The 22,010-nt window shown below is 38.2% G+C and overlaps 1 protein-coding gene across 4 annotated transcripts in view; it reads right to left on the bottom strand.

The window, feature by feature from the left end:
- LOC126188087 (uncharacterized) overlaps positions 1 to 22,010 on the bottom strand; it is a 538,033-nt gene that overhangs the window by 65,641 nt on the left and 450,382 nt on the right. For all 4 annotated transcript variants that reach the window (XM_049929542.1, XM_049929546.1, XM_049929543.1 and 1 more), the window contains 2 exons: positions 18,606 to 18,716; positions 7,642 to 7,813 (listed from right to left, as the gene is read on the bottom strand). In XM_049929542.1, the coding sequence (XP_049785499.1) occupies positions 7,642 to 7,813; positions 18,606 to 18,716 (283 nt within the window). The remainder of the gene's footprint in view (positions 1 to 7,641; positions 7,814 to 18,605; positions 18,717 to 22,010) is intronic.

Here is a 22,010-nt window from a genome sequence, read left to right as displayed (position 1 = left end):
GGCACCAATGGTGAGTGTCCAAAAACCACAGACAGACAACAGTGATGGTGTTAAATTTAAGAATGAGTTTCCTTTTCACAAAACTATGTCATCTGAAACAATTTTGGTCATGACTAGATAATCTTTTCAAAACAATATGAAATCAAGCAAATAAATGTGCCAGTTTAATTGTTTATAATATTATGAAAAGTGTAGATTGCTACTCACCACATACTGGAGACGTTGATTCATAGACAGGCACAACAAAAAGAATGCTAAACAAGTAAGCTTTTGGCCAAAAGGCCTTCTTCTGAATTAGAAAACATGCATATGCATATTCACATAAATGAATACGTTTGTGTGTGTGTGTGTGTGTGTGTGTGTGTGGTTTTTTTGTTGTCTTATCCAGAAGAAGGCTTTCTAGCTGAAAGCTTACTTGTTTAGCAGTCTTTTTATTGTGCCTGTCTGCAACTCAGAATATCCACTGTATACTGAATAGCAATCTATCCTTTTCATAATATTGTCATCACTTATCCTGGATTTCCACTGTTTGATTCAGTTTATTTGTTGTCACACTCCACCTTAGATAGATTTCATTCATTTCTGAAACTTAATTTTTTTTATGAAAATGCTTAATATTTCACAATATTCCAAGAATTATTACACACTGAGCTTTATAACCATACGAATTATATACTGACTAGCTGCTACCCACTACTTTGCTCACATATGAGTAGTTTTGTTACGATGAGTGATGAGTAAGCTAGTAATTTTATGAGGTGTCTGTGTGAACAGTGCTGTAAGAAGGACATATTTATAAGCTGTATGCAGGTACATAATGAATGTGTTTCTATTATTTTGCTGAATGTCAAATCTTAAATCATGCATTACATTTTTTAATTATATTTAAACAAATGCCTCGACTCATCACATTCATGCATAAGTAGAGTTTTTAGGGTTTTTTTTCTGGCTCACCTAGTTCTGTATGAGAGATTTTGCCACCAGAGCAACACATACAAACTGTTTCTCCCTTTCGTTGTAATGCACTATGGCGCCTACATTTTTTATTCACCCCCCGCAACAATGACTAACTTATGATTAACACAGTCAGTTAATAGATCACATTCAAATGCAGCCTCACCAGAAGCCTGCCACATTGCACATGAGGGGCTATGACTCCCCGTTTGTTGTACAGCCTCTAAAAAAGCCTTCAGTGTTTTGGAACCTGTAAGGGACACATGATTCTCAACATTTAAAATGCAACTGGCTCATGACTGTTCTAATGTCTCTGTAGCTCTTAAGGCCACCTGACTTTCTGCATCCAAGTTCTGGCAGACACAAGACTGCTCCGATGTTTGCTGGATTTGAGTAACTTATGCAGCTTGAGCTCTTTTGGAACTGTATGTTAAATCAACCACCGTGGTACACCAACTGAGTTAGTACAACAACCGAGTTAGAAAACTGCTGCGGAAGCAAAGGGAACTTCACAGCAAACATGAACATAGCCAAAGCCTTGCAGGCAAACAAAAATTATGCGAAGCGAAATTTAGTGTGAGGAGGGCTATGCGAGAGGCGTTCAATGAATTTGAAAGTAAAGTTCTATGTACTGACTTGGCAGAAAATCCTAAGAAATTTTGGTCTTATGTCAAAGCGGTAGGTGGATCAAAACAAAATGTCCAGACACTCTGTGACCAAAATGGTACTGAAACAGAGGATGACAGACTAAAGGCCGAAATACTAAATGTCTTTTTCCAAAGCTGTTTCACAGAGGAAGACTGCACTGTAGTTCCTTCTCTAGATTGTCGCACAGATGACAAAATGGTAGATATTGAAATACACGACAGAGGGATAGAGAAACAGTTAAAATCGCTCAAAAGAGGAAAGGCCCTGGACCTGATGGGATACCAGTTCGATTTTACACAGAGTACGCGAGGGAACTTGCCCCCCTTCTTGCAGCGGTGTACCGTAGGTCCTAGAAGAGCGTAGCGTTCCAAAGGATTGGAAAAGGGCACAGGTCATCTCCGTTTCCAAAAAGGGATGTCGAACAGATGTGCAGAACTGTAGACCTATACCTCTAACGTCTATCAGTTGTAGAATTTTGGAACATGTATTATGTTCAAGTATAATGACTTTTCTGGAGACTAGAAATTACCCTGTAGGAATCAGCATGGGTTTCGAAAAAGACGATCGTGTGAAACCCAGTTCGCACTATTTGTCCACGAGACTCAGAGGCCCATAGACATGGGTTCCCAGGTAGATGCCGTGTTTCTCGACTTCCGCAAGGCGTTCGATACAGTTCCCCACAGTCGTTTAATGAACAAAGTAAGAGCATATGGACTATCAGACCAATTGTGTGATTGGATTGAAGAGTTCCTAGATAACAGAATGCAGCATGTCATTCTCAATGGAGAGAAGTCTTCCCAAGTAAGAGTGATTTCAGGTGTGCCGCAGGGGAGTGTCGTAAGACCATTGCTATTCACAATATACATGAATGACCTTGTGGATGACATCGGAAGTTTACTGAGGCTTTTCGTGGATGAAGCTGTGGTATATCAAGAGGTTGCAACAATGGAAAATTGTACTGAAATGCAGGAGGATCTGCAGCGAATTGACGCATGGTGCAGGGAATGGCAATTGAATCTCAATGTAGACAAGTGTAATGTGCTGCGAATACATTGAAAGAAAGATCCCTTATGATTTAGCTACAATATAGCAGGTCAGCAACTGGAAGCAGTTAATTCCATAAATTATCTGGGAGTACGCATTAGGAGTGATTTAAAATGGAATGATCATATAAAGTTGATCGTTGGTAAAGCAGATGCCAGACTGAGATTAATTGGAAGAATCCTAAGGAAATGCAATCCGAAAACAAAGGAAGTAGGTTACAGTACGCTTGTTCGTCCACTGCTTGAATACTGCTCAGCAGTGTGGGATCCATACCAGATAGGGTTGATAGAAGAGATAGAGAAGATTCAACGGAGAGGAGCGTGCTTCATTACAGGATCATTTAGTAATCGCAAAAGCGTTACGGAGATGATAGATAAACTCCAGTTGAAGACTCTGCAAGAGAGACGCTCAGTAGCTCGGTACGGGCTTTTGTTGAAGTTTCGAGATCATACCTTCATCGAGGAGTCAAGCAGTATATTGCTCCCTCCTACGTATATCTCGTGAAGAGGCCATGAGGATGAAATCAGAGAGATTAGAGCCCACACAGAGGCATACCGACAATCCTCCTTTCCACGAACAATACGAGACTGGAATAGAAGGGAGAACCGATAGAGGTACTCAAGGTACCCTCCGCCACACACTGTCAGGTGGCTTGCGGAGTATGGATGTAGATGTAGATCAGACTTACATTTGCGAGCCTGAGGGCAACAGTTTTAAATATGGTTATCTGGCTTACTGGCTGATTTTATTGTTGTATTTCCACCAAAACTCTCCAGCAATCCTGGATGGTGTAGCAACTCAATGTTGTAAACCACGCACACAATAACTTCAGATTTGCACTGTCACGGAATAACCTATAGACGCTAAGAGTCACCAACCATCACGGTCCGATTGCCACTAGTGTATACCACATTCAAAAATATTAATAATACTGAAAAATATACATCTCTCTAAAGTTCTTATGGTCTTCCTCAGGATTCAAGATGTTTCCCAACCAAATACCATTGGAATCGGTTTAGCAGTAGAGTCATGAAAACAGGAAGTTTGGATTGGCATGGACTGAACACATTGGGGATTGTACGTGGGCGGTTCAGAAAGTAACCTCCGATCGGTCACAGTGCGGGTTGTGGGGGGAGTAGCGACGCCATCTGTGCGTTCACGCACTCAACAGGTCAGTCGGCATCAAGCCGTGGTCGAGTGAACGTCGTACCTGTGCTAGTTTAGTTTTTGTGGCAGTTTGAAATGTGTGCTGCAATAGAAAACCCCGCCAAATGTGAAGTGCGTGCTGTCATAAGGTTTTTTTACAGCCAAAGGATATTCTGCAGCAGCTATTCATCGTGAGCTTTGTGCCGTGTACAGACCAAGAGTTATGAGTGAAGGAGTTGTCCGTGAATGGGTACGTTTATTTAAAAGTGGACGAGAAAACGTTCATGATGAAGAGAGGAGTGGTAGACCATCATTGGTGACTGACGAACTCGTTCAGACAGTTGATGCAAAAGTTCGTGAAAATCAACGTTTCTCAATGTCGGAGTTGTCTACTGGTTTTCCACAGATTTCTAAGACTCTCTTGTACGAGATAGTGACAGCAAGATTGGGTTACCGTAAGTTCTGTGCATGATGGGTGCCCAAAATTCTTACCGACCACCACAAAACTCAAAGAATGGCCTCTGCATTAGACTTTCTGTCACATTATGAGGACGAAGGAGAACCATTGTTAAACAGAATCGTGACCGGTGACGAAACCTGGATTAAGTACGTGAACCCTGAGACAAAAGAACAATCAAAGATGTGGGCACATTCAAATTCGCCTACCAAACCAAGAAAAGCCCGCAAGATTTTTCTGCCAGAAAACTGATGGCAACGGTGTTTTGGGATGCCAAAGGGGTGTTGTTGGTTTAATTCATGGAACGTGGTACGACCATTAATCAAGACGTGTACTGTGAAACAATAAAAAAGTTACGACGGGCTATACAGAACAAACGCCGTGGTATGCTGACTTCCGGTATCGTTTTTTTGCACGATAACGCCCGTCCTCACTCTGCTCGCAGAACAACGGCCCTTCTTGAGTCCTTCAAGTGGGACGTTATCAACCATCCACCTTACAGCCCAGACCTGGCGCCAAGTGATTATCACCTCTTCATGCATTTGAAGAAATGGCTCGGGTCACAGCGGTTTGATGACGACGAAGAGCTCAAAGATGCGGTCACAGGCTGGCTCCAGGCACAAGCGGGTGATTTTTATGCAGAAGGAATTTCAAAGCTTGTGAAGAGATACGATAAGTGCCTCAATCGCTATGGAGACTATGTAGAAAAATAGTGCAAAGATGTAGTTGTAAGATGTATATATTAAAATATTTTTATTTAACTTGGTGTATTTTTTTAAATCAACCGGAGGTTACTTTCTGAACGGCCCTCGTATAAGCACTGTATTCTAGCAGTTAGCCATGGCTACGCTCACATATCAGTAAAATGAAATGAAATGTGCGTATGGTTTTATTGGCCAGGAGACCCCAACTGGGATGTTCAGCAGTTTGGTGCAAGTTTTTTATTTGATGCCACTTCAGTGACTTGCATGTTGGTGATGATAAGATAGTAAGAACAAACACACGTCCAGACATGACCGGGAATCCACTATTGTGAAAAAGCAACACTAATCATATGACCATGACCATGACCAATTCATGAAAATTTCAATGCACCAAAGAAGTTATAAGGGACATATGACACTCAGCAGCAAAAATGCGATGAGTTTGTGACTGATACTAGTATGGAAGATTTGATTAACATGTAGATGATTGCTCCATAAACATTGTATTCATTTTGTTGAACTGTGTTATGTAGAACATATCAAACAATAAAAGCACTATCCATTATTACAAATATGATAAAGCTCAAAAGTCAAGGACCAAATAGCTTTTTCAAAAGTAATTACTGTTCCCGATTTCAAGTTATATTTTTCAAATCAATACATATGCTGTACTATACACTTTCTAAAGTATCCTATGTTCTTCCCAAACATTCCAGCTATCTCCATACCAAATTTTATGAAAATCAGTTCAGTGGTTTAGTCATGAAGACTAAACACACCAAGTTACTTTTGCACTTGTAATATTAATGTGGGTTCCATCTTTCATTGAGAGCTTTCACATATTTCATCTTATTTTTCTTCGTATTATCTGGTCAGTAAGAAACAGGAAGAAAGGAAACTAAAATTAAAACATTAAAATTTATTACAGTTAAAGCAAAGAGTTATACTTAGAGAAACAATATGAAGACACAGCAAGCAGAAACACAGTTCAAAGATTCTGAAGATATCATAATCACATTGTTTTCACACACACTTTTCTTTTTAAGTCAACTTCTTCAAAAACATTATGCCCAGGAAACAAGTAACTGCTTGAATATGAAATGGTTGCCTAGATTGGCAATATAATTTGTGAGAAAGAAAGAGCCTTGAAAATATTTCATTTACACAACTTAGGCATCCCTTGGCTATTTATTCACAATTTGAAATAGAAAAGGCATGTGAATAAACAAAGACACTTATAAGTTTTCTAATTCAAATTGTATTTCATAATACTTAAAAGAAATTGAAGTGTTAATGTTTTCTTGAACATGAAAATAAAATATTTAATAGGACACATTATGCAGACTGCACACTTCAAAACCTAAGGACACCATTCAGAAAACAAGATTTAATATGCTGGGGACAGTAAAGCAATCCTAAGATTTTACACCTACTCGTTTTTTCCTAGGGCATCAGTCACAAGAAACAGAAAGTAGAGATGGCGGTTATCAGTGAAATAACTGTATCTGGTTACATAAGTTTTTGTCAATGCCAACCTGAGAGTTAAGACTGCTTAGAGTAACCAGTTTCTGAAATAATCAATTTTTGGTTTTTTTATCCTTGTCATTTCCTATAATAAATGTAGAAATTGATAAACATCAAAGAATTTTGACTTCCTCAGTTTGAAGACACACAGAATGAAAATATTAAATTAAATAGGCAAGTAAAACTTCATTCGTTAACCATTCGCTGTTTTTCTCAGAAAGTGATAAGTGGTTGAATACTACAAAAAATCACCTTTATTCTCCAACTGATACAAATTTTTTGAAATGCTGCTCAAAAATCATGTTGTAATCAAGGATTATTTGGGTATTATGAATAGTCAGTGTTAAAGTGTGAAAACTGAGGTTTAAGAACTCTGTTTTTCATGTCAGTCTGCCCATTTTCAAAAGCTATAAGAAAATAATGACATATTATGAAGACATGAGCTATTTTCTACTTTTATTGTTAACTATGAATGAACTGCTAAGTTTTAAACTTTCTCCTTACATGATGTTACAAGTTTATTGTGGCCCCTTCCATTTTACTCTTTTGAAATGAATGAGGTATTGTACTTCACTGACACCACACTTCGCAAAAGATGAATACTTTCAGACTAAAGATGGTGCCGTGTAATACAACAAATGTTCAGTGACAACAGTGAGAAACTACCTTATAGATCAGATGGGTAACCACATGATAACAGGTACATTAGTATCTCAGCAATGCTGTACCAATTCTTATGCCATGTGTTTGTTGCTCGTTTTTGGCATCAGTATATTAAAATAGCACTGACTGCTCCTCCCATTTAGAAAGGTAATATTTCAAAGCAATGGAAATTTTATGAATAAAAATTTCTGATTAAAAAAATTATTTAAAAACCAAACATCTTAGCATTGCTGCTATGACTGGTTGGTATTTCAGTTTTTTCCATTACTGGTAAAAAATAGAAAACACCTGTTGTAACCGAGACAAAAAAATACCAAAATATACTGGTTATCCAGAACTAAAATGCTGGTTTTGATTATAACCAGTCCCTTTTTCTCATGCTTATCAGAAATAATGGTAGATATTATTGTCATTAAATGGTTGCGAACAACCTTAACCAATTTTTCTCTTCAGTCCTTCCCATTGAATTAAAAATACTTTTAGTGGCATTAATAACCATACCTGTCCAGGTATAAGTGTGCTAACAAACATGGCCAAGTTATCAGGCCATGGCATGCACATATACTGGTCCCACCATCGTTTGATGACTATTGAAACATAGAAACCAAGTATAAAAGCAATTGGTATCAAGTCTGCATATGTCTGACAGTGAAGACAAATTTTTTCAAACAACCTGAAAATAAACAAAAATCAGCACATTAATTGACTGTGAAAGGAAGTGTAGTTGCCATTAGTCTAATAACCATATCAATAACTTTCTTTCTTTAGTCACATTAATCCTTCAAAGGGCAGTATAATACAAAAAACTAGTGTCATATGTAACTATACTACTAATAATTAAGTGAGTAACAATAACACTCTGGACAATATCATTATCATTACATGTTTACTGATATACTGTCCAAGTAAGGAGACAACAGACGTTGGTTGGTGCATATGTTCATAGTGCTTTTCCACAATTTTAATAACCACAACAGATACACATAGCAGAGACTTTTGACATCAATAATATATTCTGCTTCACTATTCACAACAGTCTGTCAATGCTGGGGTAACTTCCTGATTCCACAACGGTTCAAATCACGTGGTTTTGAGGCAACAAACTCATTGAGCCATGTTTGGAGAGCATTTCCATTCAGGAAGGAAGTTCCTTGAAGTTGTTCTAGAGAGCTGGAAAGCTGAAAATCTGAGGGTGCAAGATCAAGTGAATAAGGTGAGTGTGGAATGACTTTGAAACCCAACTCTTGTATAGTGTTTTTTGTCAGTCTAAAATAATGCAGGCAGGCATTATCATGGAGCAGCATCACTTTAAGTAGTCTTCTTGGACATTGTTCTTGGACTGCATCTGCAAGATGTCTCAGTTGTTGACAATAAATGTCAACAGTGATGGTTACACCTCAGGGAAGTAATTCATAGTACACCACGCTATCATTACTCCACCAGATGCTTCACATTATCTTCTGTGGATGTGCTCAGGTCTTTGTATGGGGAGCTGCTGCGTTGTTTGCATTCAACCATTCCTTTCTTTTCCCTGTGTTTGCATAAAGAACCACTTATCATCACCACCATGAACAATACAGGATAGGAATGATCAGTGCTGTTTCACGAGCCAATTGACAACAGGCAAGCAGAGATGCACATATAGCCACTCACTGATTTTTGTGATTTTGGCCTACAAGGGAATGGTCCAATAAGACATGTCGAAACCTAGCCTCAAATTTTTTACTCAGGAAGAAGACAACAAAAGGAATGCATTGTCAAAATTTTTGCTGCTAAGAGGCACTGCAAGTATTTAAAAAAAAAGTACACCCCTAGTGGCGCTGTAGCAATTGTACAGGTGCAACTAAGCACACACACAGCCGAGGTCATTGATACATTTGTAAACAGGAATCATGACACAACCTGTTTTTAATTTGTAAAGGATGTTTCAAGTTACTGTTCACTGATAGTTTCTGTGACACTACAGCACACAGTTACTATTCTCTCGAATTAGCGATTCAAATAACATTACAAATTATCAGTTGCTTTGTGCAGTATTGGTAAGTACTGACAATATAGATATAGCTGAATTAATATTTATTTTTCTTTCATAAGGGATGCCTGCTGATAGTACCTTTTTCTTTCTTCCAGTTTCACAGTAATGTGGAATACAATTAACATTCTCAATTTAGCAATGATGAAATATGAAGAATGTGGTTTCCAGCTGAAATCAATCATTTTCGTTTCATAAAATTGGAACGTGAACTGTACAAAAGGAAGAATGAATTACATTAGTAAGAAATATGCGGTAAACGAAACATGAAACCATCTGAATGAAAAACTGTTTGAAAGATTTAGAACTGCTCGTGAGAGGCTATGCACTGTTACTAATGGAGATCCAGGAGACTGTGCCTTCCGAACTGCATCTGACATGAAACTGTTAATTTCCAGGCTTCAGCGACCTGGCTATGCAGGTCCAAGAAATCATACAGAATAGAAAGTCACAAAATTACAAAGTTTATGTCACATAAATGTGTAGAGCACCTGCCAGGGAAGACAATGCTGTAGAGAAATTCATAGCTGACTTAAACATGAAACTTGCTGTTATCCCTTTGACTGCTGTTTATAATGCTGATCAGTCAGGTTTCATAAAAGAACTGCATGCACACTGCACTTTATCATTTCAGCGTGAAAAAAAGACTGAGTCAGTTGCCCAACCAATGAATGCTATGACACATTCATTTATGATAACGCCACTGATAAGTATGAGTGGTTTACTGTTTCTGCAGCTGTATATCTGTCTTCAAGAACTGTAAGGCAAATTAGGATCAAAAATAAGAAATGGACTGTTTAGTTGCAAAAATCCTGCAATCAACGTTTCAATAACTGGAAAAATGGGAAAATGGGAAAAAATAATTTTCAACATTTCATTTGGAACATATTCCTACCAGCTGCAGAAACTAATTCATTGCTTTTGTTGGATTCATGGTCTGGACATAACGATACCTCTATTTTTGTTAAGGATGATGAAAAATCTGTAGATGTATTGTGGATTCTGCCTGGAGCTACTAGTGCGATTCAACCTCTCGATAAAGAATTATTTTGACAGTGGGAAAGATTTTTCAGGAAATTATCAGACGAATAATTTCTGATACCTTCACTCATTTCAGGTTTATCAGCAGAACAGTATTCTTAAGCTGTAGTCATTTGTACATTACCAGTTTTCTTCATCACACTTTACGAATTTGATCAAGTATGCCTTGTATACAGCACAATATGCAGAACTATGGCTGGGACCATTTTTGACTCCATCCCAGTTCTGTCTAAATAAAGCTAGTGCTCACCATGAAATACCTGATTGAATCAATTTTTCCTTTGTCCAGTGTACCTGGTGCATGAAAAATGTTTGTTTTTGTCATTCAATAGACACTTTGCATTTTTGTGACGACTACAGGGAATAAACAAAGAACTGTTTCACTGATAGTCAAATATACAACATTCAAACATTATTATAAGGAATGGCCTACAGGAATTGTTATAAAATGTAGCACTGCCAGACACATTTCATTTCAAGAAATTACAAGTCCTCATTGCTGGAAGTCATCTGTGACATCAAGCACTGTAATGAGTTTATTTTCTCTGCTAGCCACTTTATCAGAACCACATGTCTAAGAATTGAACTGTCGATATGAAGTTATCAAAAAAAAATGTTTGTATAGTTTAAGTCAGGTTTTCACCAGAAGAAACAAGCTAACAAGCACGAGCAAAAGAGAATTGTGTCTGGTGTTCCCAATACGTTTCTTGCAGGTCTTCCAAGTGGATGCCACTGCAGCTAATTGTGTGTCCCTAACCTACCCCATTTACCTAATCAGAAAATTGAGACCTGCAGTTTAACGTGGAATCTGAACCACATGTCTTTTATGGCCAGTCCAACATCTGTGAGAAGTGAACGCATGATTAAAAATCATAGTGAAAAAGTCGTGCTCTGAACAGGACTTTATCCCATGCTCTCTGGATCACAGAAGCACGTGCTTTGCCACTAGACCACTTGTTTTTTTGGGGGAAAAAAAAGAATATGAACATTAGACCTTACACACGTAGTGGAATCGCTAGCTGTGTCACCTCGAGATGATGCACGAAGTCAGTAATTAGTGTTCTGTTTATAAATTCCCCCTCAATGGTAATGAGAAGCCAGGGAAAAATGGCAGCCAACATACAAGAAAAATTTTAGACCAGTGCTAAGGAGATAGGGAGATGCAATTCCGTGTAAGAAGCATGATCTCCATGCATGTCATGCTTACATACAAATTGAGACACTTAAATTCTTCTTTCCTTTTGCCATTTTGCAAACTCCGTCAAGAACAGTGCGCTTGCCACACAAAATAATCCTCATTGAATATCCAAGTTTCGCATTGCGGCTCTAACAAGATAAAGTTGTATCCTCTATTAGCTCCCAAAACTAAAGACTAACAACACAGCATTCACAGGCGATGTTGGCTACCTCTTGTTCTCTTCTGTTCCCTCTAGTATAAACAATTCTACCCATATACAAGTGAATGGTAGTGAATTTTCTAGAAATGCTCATTCGCACGTGCTTGCTTCCATTCGCTCCATTGTAAACCAGGCTTTAGGTACTTAAAATTGGTGTCTGTGAACTCCAGATAATTCCGCTACACGGCACTGCGTGAGTGATTCACCAAGTTGCACACTAGGCAGGCAGAGCTGTACAAACTGTGGTTATAAGCTGTTCTTCGTGTGGCAAAAATGTGTAGCTTCAACATATTTTACAAAATCCTTGCAGTGCCTCTTAGCAGCTAAAATTTCGGCAGTGTATTTCTTTTGTTGTCTTCTTCCAGTGTAAAAAATGTCAGGCTAGGTTTTGACATGTCTTACTGGCCCATTCACTTGTTAGAGCAGGCAGTACGGACACACCTGATTTCTCAACCTTCCCCATTGCATGCAAATTTCGCATGATGGTGGAATGATCACATCACAGTTCATCACATTTGCCAGTTCTTGAGTACACTGAAGTGGATCATTGTGAATTAATGCATTTAAATGATGTCCACCACCCTGGAAGGTTTTTCTGAATGCGGTGAGGCACCAACATCAAAATGATTCTCCTTAAAATGGAAAAACCATTTTCTTGCTACACACTGTCCAATGGCATTATCCCCATAATACACGGTGAAGATGTTTCTGGGCTGCCTCTGCTACTGTCGCCCCACTTGAATTCAAACAGAACAATATGTCAGAAAAATTCCGATTTATCCACTAGGCAGTACATTTTCTGGTGTACACAGCTCCACTCTTCATCTCTAAATGACAAAATGACAATATGTAAACTCAAATAGCAACAGTGAACTACAAATAACAGAATGACAATCAATAAATAAATCTGTAGCAACCAGAATACCAAACTGCAAAACAAGACAAAAATGCTATGAACTTATGCACCAACCTAACATGTATGAGGAGTTGTTATTTCCATGGTACAGGAGAGGGGTGGGGTGGGGGGATGGAGGGTTGAGTAGTGAGCTATTCAGGTCAGAATGAATTAACATAAAAGATTCTAGTTATCATGAGATACAAGGAAGCAACATAATAGACTGACAGTCATGATGTAGAGGCTTCCAAAGCAAAACTTAACATATGCACATAGTTTCAGCAGAAAACCTAATGTTAATTAACAAGTTTCAGAAACTATCAATATTTAATGTATCACTTTTTCATACCAATAGATTAACAAAATTGTTAGAAGTATCTGTAATGTATACAGAGCAATGTTTAGAGAAAATTCAAAATGAAGAGGTTTCTGACATACTGGAAACATTTCTGTAAAAAGTGGTGTACAATGAAGAAACTACACAATTAAAGATTTTTAAATTCTTTCATGAGACTTAATTTACAGGTGCCAGTAAAGTTTTTGGAGATAAAATGATTTAATACACCACAGATTGCTGTATGTGCACTGATAGCAAGGCACTGTATATAACAACACAATGCTTAACATTTTTGGGATGCATACATTTGAAGTTTTTGGATTCTTTTGCATGATGTACATGATACCATTTCAAAAACTATTCCATACAGCAAGTTGATCACTTCAAAAATACTTCTTCACTTTGCTGCTACATAAAATGCTGCAAGTCACCAAATATTTAGTCAAAACGACAGTTCAAAACCTTCATGAAGTTGCTATTGCTGTGTTTACTATTGCAAGAAGTGATCGGTGATACTCATGTGTTTGTGGTGTAAGAATTTCTCAGAGCCAGGAGCAAGAATTACACACACAGAGGCATTCATGGTTAGATGAAATTAGCAATCTTAGTGCCACTGCTGGGAGACAAAGAGAGGCATTCTGCATGTGCACAGAGGGAAATGACTGCTGCCAGATGCTACTGTAGTTGACAGCTGAATTAACTCTCTGCAGTTCACTGTGTCAGGTCAGAAATCTGAGGTTCTTGTTCGTCATATTCATTTAATGGCAGCCAATGCTACATTCCAGACAGTACTTATTTGGAATCCTACATCCTAGTTACGACTAACTGCTGTACAGACATGTATGACCTCCTTACAAATGCAATCCCAGAGTGATGATACGAAGGAAAAATCTTGAGTGTTTCTTTAAAACATGTAAGGCCCCACATTCAGGCAGTACTCTACCTCAGCTGATTTACCAGGCCGGTCCTGGCATATTTGTCTATGGTATTCAGCACAACATTCTTTCACAATGCAACATGTCTGCCCAATATGAGACTGGCATGGGATCCTGCGTACACCATGCTTTCTAGCGCCAAGACTGTTTCTCAATTTTGCAGATGGACAAAAAAATGCACTTAATGTCATATTAAGGGTCTTTTTGATTCTTGAAGGCACACTGCCAAAATAAGGCAGGAAGGCCATTGCAGTGGTTGTTTCTGCATCTTTATTTACATTCTTACACTGAAGTCACTTTGACCAGAAAGCATTATTACACATCCGTATATCTGACTAATCATTCTGTTGGAACACAGTTTTTAACTATTGCAGCTCACATAGCTGGTTGTCAGGTCCTGGGATTACATGCGTTTATGTACCTGGCAGTGTAAATCTCCACCACTTTGCATAGGTGATGACAGATTTTGCACTTGTATTAAAACTCTGCGAGTCGGTTTGCAGTAGGCACAATGGCTCAACATTACGTCGACATTTCCTTTAGTCATAACATTTAGAAATAGCAAGCTGCCATTGTTTTCTAGTTCCATGGTGAACTGAATCTTCAAGTGGATTAAGTTCAAATACTGGAGAAACATAGGTAGTGTCTTAATTCCATGGGACCACACCTCAAATACACTGTCAAAATACCTAACAAACAGCACAGCACAGCTACCACTACTAACTCCATTATCAATCAATGCTGCATCATACAAATGGTGATTCAGTTTGACTTAATGATAAAAAAAAAGATATACCCTCCTGTGGCCAGAAATTAAATATTTCCTTCAGAACACAAGTACTGCACCGCAAGGAGAAATATTCCAATTCCTTCATCAGAGACATTGAGGTGTTACCCAAACAAAGTACCTATACTGTTGCTACTTTAACTGGCAAGGAACAGATAGTGTCACAGAATGGACAACTTGCTAGTGTCAAGCATGTTCAACATGTCAACTGGCTCCACCATCATTTCTTGGCCTATGCCTATGAATCCACACCACTTACATGGGAATATTGAATATGGCTGGTCATACTGGGTGCCCAGCCATCAAAAATAGCCCTTTGCTCCAGGACACACAGATATTAGACTATTTAGCAGCTGTAAGTTAAATTGGAGAAAGATTAAATTTGTATCCCACTTGAATAGCAATGAGCCACACTTATCACAACTATGAGTAAAGGTAGTCTAAATGTCTATATCTACATACATGATTGTAAGCGAATCTTAAGTTTTATGATCACCTGTGGTGGTACCAGCTTTCCTATCCAGTGTGGAGTCACATGGTGTTGACATGCCTCAGCCACTTTGTACTGAAACACTCCATCAGCACAACTTTTCTGTTGACTTTGATTGATACATTCGCAACATTTTTCTCATGGTAGACAGTCCCAGTTTTACTCATTGTCTAGGCCAGCTTATACCACACACTTGCTTCATGAGCCAATTACTTTACAGATCAGTGAATTTTCTGAGCTGCACTGTTCTCGTGTGTTCTAGTATCACAGTGCCACCACTCATAGATGATCTACTGTATGATCCAAGACAATGTCATCATTTTCTACATGGACTATGTAACCAACAACATTTGCATTCTCACTACTGCTGTTCCTTTCCTGGTACAAAATGTGACAACACATACTCCTATTCCACAGCCAATGAACTCACAATTCCCTTGAGGGAGTTAAACTGTTTACTTGTGTTTCAGATAGTTACACTGAGACCAGAGAAGCGTTTTGTTTCTTTTGTAGTTTTAACTGTTTGGACAGTGTTAATTAACTTATGATGGAACAAAGGCTTCGAATACCATCACAACAATTAATCTGTATGTTACATGTCACTCACAGGCAAAAATACACATGAGGGGCAATGGTTTCTGTACCAAATAGTGAAGTGATGGTTCTGATTGGCAAGGCTGTTCACTGTTTGCTACTGTTTAGCACTGGATTGGTGATCGATCTTCTGCAATGTGGTGTGCCATTGCACTGTTAAACTACGTGACTGTCAACAGCTGGTCCCTTTCATCAGCACAGTTGTCCATGACAGACGACACTGGCAAAGGTTTATCTGAAACTAAGTTACTTGCAGTACTCTCAATATAGAGGGGCCTGAAAAGCTCAATGGCAGCACTACTATGCAGTAACGTTGTCCTAAACATCAGCACCCACAATATGACTGTCATCAAATACACTGGTATCATGTGTGTTGCACATCTTGTACTAGACCGTCAGACCAACTACCAGCAGTAGGTCAAACAATGCCATAGTCAAGTTACATGCCAAATGACGAAAAGAGTGCTCTATCTTCAACGAAGTATGTATCTTTAGTACAATTTCTAATGAGTGCACTCACAGTTCAAAAAATTGTAAGGCAAGAAATGCCTGAAGAACAGAATGGAGTCACAACAAAATATACTGTAAGGGGATCTGAACTGGATGTGAAATGGCAGGGAAATTACAAGATAGGAATGAGGAGAATTTCAGCTGAGCATTTCTATTGCATAATTTACTGCCAGACACCTATTGGAAATTGAAAGCTTGTGGACAAAACTTTGCCTCCAAAATTACTGGCCTTCACTAACAACCCCGGTGAAATTGTCATCTAACATTTCACTGTGATGTGTCCTATATGGCCCAAAGTTTCTGGACACCCATTACTTATTGTTCCAAAGATGCCAGACACACAACTAATAACATGTAGGGCCACCTTTTGCAATTGTTATAAAATGTAGTCTTCAAGAAAGGCAGTAGGTGTTTATGAGCAACTGATGTGGCACACACACAACACTTTAGTTTATCCCAAATTTGTCCAACAAGGTTCAGCTTGGGTTTTGAAGCAGTCCAGTTCAACTAACATAGGCTATTTTCTTCAAGTCACAATATGACAGTTTGAGCTTTGTGGACAAGAGCAATGTCACTCACCTACAGAACAGGTCTGGCTCCAAACAACTGTGTTAGTGTGGGAAGCATACTATTGTTGAAAATGTTTTCATAAACATTCACATTCATTTTGCTACTGAGCAAAAATAAGTCAGATCCAAATCCAGGAAAAGTAACTCTGAATCATCACATTAAATGCACTATATTTCACATTCCGAAAAATCTAATAAAACTGTTCCTCTGACCAATAATAGTGTTGTTTCCACTACTCAGCAACGTCACGCATTGTTCATGTAAGAATCAGTGACTGGGCAGCAGCACACCCATACTAACTGTATGTTATCACCCCTCAATGTCCTACTTCGTCACCGATTTACATACTTTAACTATAACTGAGGAACTCTGTAGTACTGAGAGGAATATCCAACAGACTGCTCAATATAATGGGCTCCCACAATCACACTCCATTTAAACTCATTCTTTTCCGTTCTTGAGTGATTCTAGAATTAAAAATGTTTGTGATGTTTCAGCATTGTGGCTGCGTATATACACCATCTACTTGTTCAGTGGGATAGTGATTCTAAAATTAAACATGTCTATGATGTTTCTGTGTTGTTCCTGCACATATATGAGGTGCGACAATAAAGTAATGAGACTTATTTTCTTTGCAAGATGTGGCATATCTGCAGGCTTGCATAGGCACAATATCTTTGATCTTGGTCTATAAGCTGCTTCTAGTCCAAGTGGCACATCGATGAAGCTGCTCAGTGATGAGTTGTGCTGTAATAAGTTAACACGCGTTTGTCTCTCATCACAGAAATGGAACCACATAATATTGCGCAATGGTATGCCATTTCTTTTTGTTTTAAATTGGGTGAAAATGCGACGACAACCTACGGTAAGCTTCAGAAGGCTTTTGGAGAGGAGGTTATGTCAAGAGGTCAAGTTTTTAGTTGGCATAAAGTGTTTAGTGAAGGTAGAATGAATGTTGAGATGAAGACCGCAGTGGACAACCATCAACCTCACTGACGGATGTCAACTTGGCCAGGGTGCGTGAACTCGTACTATCTAATCGAAGATTATCCGTGAAAATGATTGCAGAAGAACTGAACATCAATCGAGAAGTGGTTCATCTAATAATAACTGAAGATCTGCATCACCATAATGCACCATCCCATACTGCTCTGTCAGCACAGCAATTTTTAACATCAAAACAAATTTCAGTACTGCCACAGCCACCCTATTCACCAGATATCACTCCATGTGACTTTTTTCTATTTAGAAGAGTCAAAACTGCGGTCAAGGGACACCATTTTCAAACAACACAAGATGTCCAAAAATCTGTGACAAGGGTCTTGGAGGATATTACAAAAGATGAGTTCCAGAAATGTTACCATCAATGGCAGAAGTGCTGCAAAATTGTGTGCAATCAGAAGGGAACTACTTTGAAGGACACAACACTAAACTTGACTAAAACGGTAAGCAAACTTTTTTTTCACATCAGTCTCATTACTTTATTGTCGCAACTCGTACACCATCAGATGCATCATCTGTTCAGTGGAATACAGTATCTTAAAAGTCTGGCCACCAACTATATGTTCAACTTGGATTTCTTTAAATTTTACTCAGTATGGTTCTAGGATAGATGCAAACCTACACTCAAAGTAAAATCTGTAGTTATAACACAGTATGACCAGGAACATTCACTCATGTCCAAATTTTAAGCAGCTTTGCCTGTAAATCACTAAATTTCGTAAAAAGAGTCTTAAAAGGAAGTCAAACTAAGAAATTGTTGTCCACAGTGCTGGAATACACCAAACACAGGTTGGAAAACAATGAAAACAAATATGAAGTTCAAATAAATATGCACTTTCAATATCAGTATAATCAGAGAATATTTGACCACTTACCGCCTGTTTTCTTCACTCAGTACAAACCTATATACACAACTGAGTGCAAAATAAACAGCACCATAAAGAAAAAAATTTGGCCAAAGGAGCTTGTAGATGCTTCCTTTCCATCTGAAATGTGAGTAAACACACAAAATGTTAGACAATTAATATATAACTAAGACATATACAATATAAAAGAAATGTTGAGTCGCAGACAGGCAGAACAAAAAGACTACTAAACACTTAAGCTTTTGGCCAGAAGCCCTACTCCTGAAATAGACGACCTACACACACACACACACACACACACACACACACACACACACACACACACACACACACGAGACCACTGTGTCTGCCTGCCACGGCCTGACCCAGGGACAATGGTCGTGTGTGTGTGTGTGTGTGTGTGTGTGTGTGTGTGTGTGTGTGTGTGTGTGTGTGTTTGTTTGTTTTGAAGAAAGTCATGAATGTGATGTTCTTGTGCATTTATGTACATTTCAGGCAGCGTGCAAGTGTCTCACTTGAAAATAAATTAGTACTTTTTTTCCATATTACTTGCTCTCATTTCTTGATAATGAAACTACAGCACTCTTCTTAAGGTCAAAAAATAAAGTGAGTCTCATCAGTCTTCATGATCAGTACAACTGTTTCACCCTTGATTGGGCTACATCTACATCTACATCTACATCTACATCTACATACACACAGATACTCCACAAGCCACCATAAGGTGCGTGACAGTGGGTACCTTGAACCACTGCTTGTCATTTGCCCTCCTGCTCCATTCGCAAATAGATCAAGGGAAAAATGACATTGGTGGCAGCAGAATTGTTCAGCAGTCAGCTTCAAATGCCAGTTCTCTAAATGTTCTCAATAGTGTTTCGCAAGAAGAATGCCAACTTCCTTCCAGCGATTCCCATCTCTGTAACACTTATGTTTTGTTCGAAGCTACCAGCAGCAAATCTGGCAGCCCTCCTCTGAATTGCTTCAATGTCTTCCTTCAATCTGCCCTGGTACAGATCCCAAACACTCGAGCAGTGCTCAAGAATAGGTCGCACAAGTACCCTATATGTGGTGGACCACTCTTTCCTAAAATTCTCCCAATAAACCGAAGTCTACCATTTCCCTTCCCCACTACAGTTGTCACATTCTCGTTCCACCACATATCGCTTTGCAACTTTACACCCAGATATTTAAATGACTATGTCAAGCTGGACACTAGTAATACTGTATCCAAAAATTAAAGGTTTGTTCTTCCTACTCATCCACATTATCTAACATTTTTCCACATTTTGCGCTAGCTGCCATTCATCACACCAACTGGAAATTTTGTCTAAGTCGTCTTGTATCTTCCTATAGTCACTCAACTTTGACACCTAACCGTACATCACGGCATCGTCAGCAAACAATCGCAGTCTGCCATCCACCCTGTCCACCAAATCATTTATGTCTGTAGAGAACAACAGCGGTCCTATCACACCTCTCAGGGACTCCTGATGATAGCCTTGTCTGATCAACACTCGCCTTCGAGGACTACACACTAGGTCCTATTACTTAAGACGTCTACGAGCCATTCACATATCTGTACATTGTGGTTTTAGTGTTCACTGATGATGCCAAGGCAATAAAGCTACAAATAATCTATATTCAGAAACAATATGTGGTCAATGACAAGGAATCATTCACTTGTACATGAAATTGCCAACAAATTGTTGTTTGCGAATGATATGAAACACTGGTTTTTTATGATTCAATATGGTCCAATAACATTTAATTCAGCTGTGTATCCATATCATTATATAGAATAAGAGCATCATATTATAGCCCTTTAGCTGCTGAAGACGTTCTTGCTATATGCTGGGCTGACAGCTGAGTCATTATCGCCTACTACATTGCAACAAACCAATGAAATAATGAAAACCAGCTTTTCTGTGTTATTTTCTGGAAACTGCAATTTTCAATTCATGGTCATTTCCCATATCTTTTTAACTATTTTGGCTCTTAAATTTTTCTATTCACAAAAACACACAATTTCGTCTAAATTTTCTCTGCCAAGAAAACTGGATTTTAATACAATAATTAGTCTGACAATGGAGGTTTCAGAATATTCTGTTGCAAACATGTAGATTATGAAAAATAGTAAAAAATGTGCCAAGATTTAGATAGTAATTTGCATGTCTTTGCAAGCAGTTTGTGGTTCTTTTGTTCTCTGAAAAATGTGTGTAATTGCACTTACTTGTACAAGGGCTCTCATTTTGTCTCAAGCATATCATGGTGTGATTATTTTATATGGTTTGGTGAAAAATGTGAAGTCTTTTTCATTACGACTTTTATTGTGACATATCATTTTTAAAGCAAATGTTAAAATATGCTTCTGCCCACTAACAAAACAGAAGGCAAATAAATCAAAAGATGAACACATATCAACAAGTGGTGTCCTGTCTGCAAAAAAGACTCACCATACTACCTAAAAAAACAGCAACATATCAACGAAGATATGTATAAAGATGAGTACATTATTTGCTTAAATAATAGGTTATTTGATCCACTTTTTACCCACAAAAGTAGCTTTCACACAGCCAGAAGAGTGCATTGATAATCTAAGACATTTTAGTAACTGACCATTATTATGTTTAAAGAAAATTTATATATATTTTAAAGTAACCATTTCATCATAATGTCTAACAAGCATTTAGCACTGCAAACAATTGGATCAATGAGCAACTAGGCAAACTGACTGCTCCTCTATCAATGAAAATGTTATTGTGGAGCTCAAACAAAATGTGAATATAAATTTAACAAATTGGTACTGATCAATACTCTCTGATAGGAAATTAATGCACGATGTGGAACGCAACATTGTACTGTGTGTGGATTCCACACATGATGCAACACTGTAGTAATTAATAGTGTCATTCTAATTTTTATAACAATTAGACTGTTTGTCATTAAATGAAGATGGACAAAGTTCAACATGAATGAAACTGAATGTGATTTTAACAAAATGATCTCATATATTACCAGATCAACAATAATAGCATACTGAGCAAGGTGACACAATAATTATGAGGCACAACTCAATTTCAATAAGATCCTGTAATGTCTTTAGAGGTACAGTCACAAATCATCAGTTGATTTCAGCACTGTTTGCTGCAGGCTTTCAAATGTATTTACTGTGATTATGCTGATGGTTAGCACGATATAGCATAGTTATCACAACTTAAGGACTGACTCTCATATATTCCTAGAGTCAACATTTAAAGCCGGTTCTCAGAGCTTTGTTAGTTGACTTTCTCAGGATAGTTTCCATTTAGCCAAGAGTCTGCCAGTTGAGCTCTTTCAACATCTCTGCGTTACTCTCCTGTGGGTCAAACAAACCTATGATCATTCATGCTCCCCTGCACTGTATACATTCTATAT

The sequence above is a fragment of the Schistocerca cancellata genome, chromosome 5 (genome assembly GCF_023864275.1).
Source record: "Schistocerca cancellata isolate TAMUIC-IGC-003103 chromosome 5, iqSchCanc2.1, whole genome shotgun sequence".
Classification (NCBI taxonomy): domain Eukaryota; kingdom Metazoa; phylum Arthropoda; class Insecta; order Orthoptera; family Acrididae; genus Schistocerca; species Schistocerca cancellata.
Note: the sequence above shows the minus strand (reverse complement) of the source record. Positions and strands in the feature narration are given on the sequence as shown.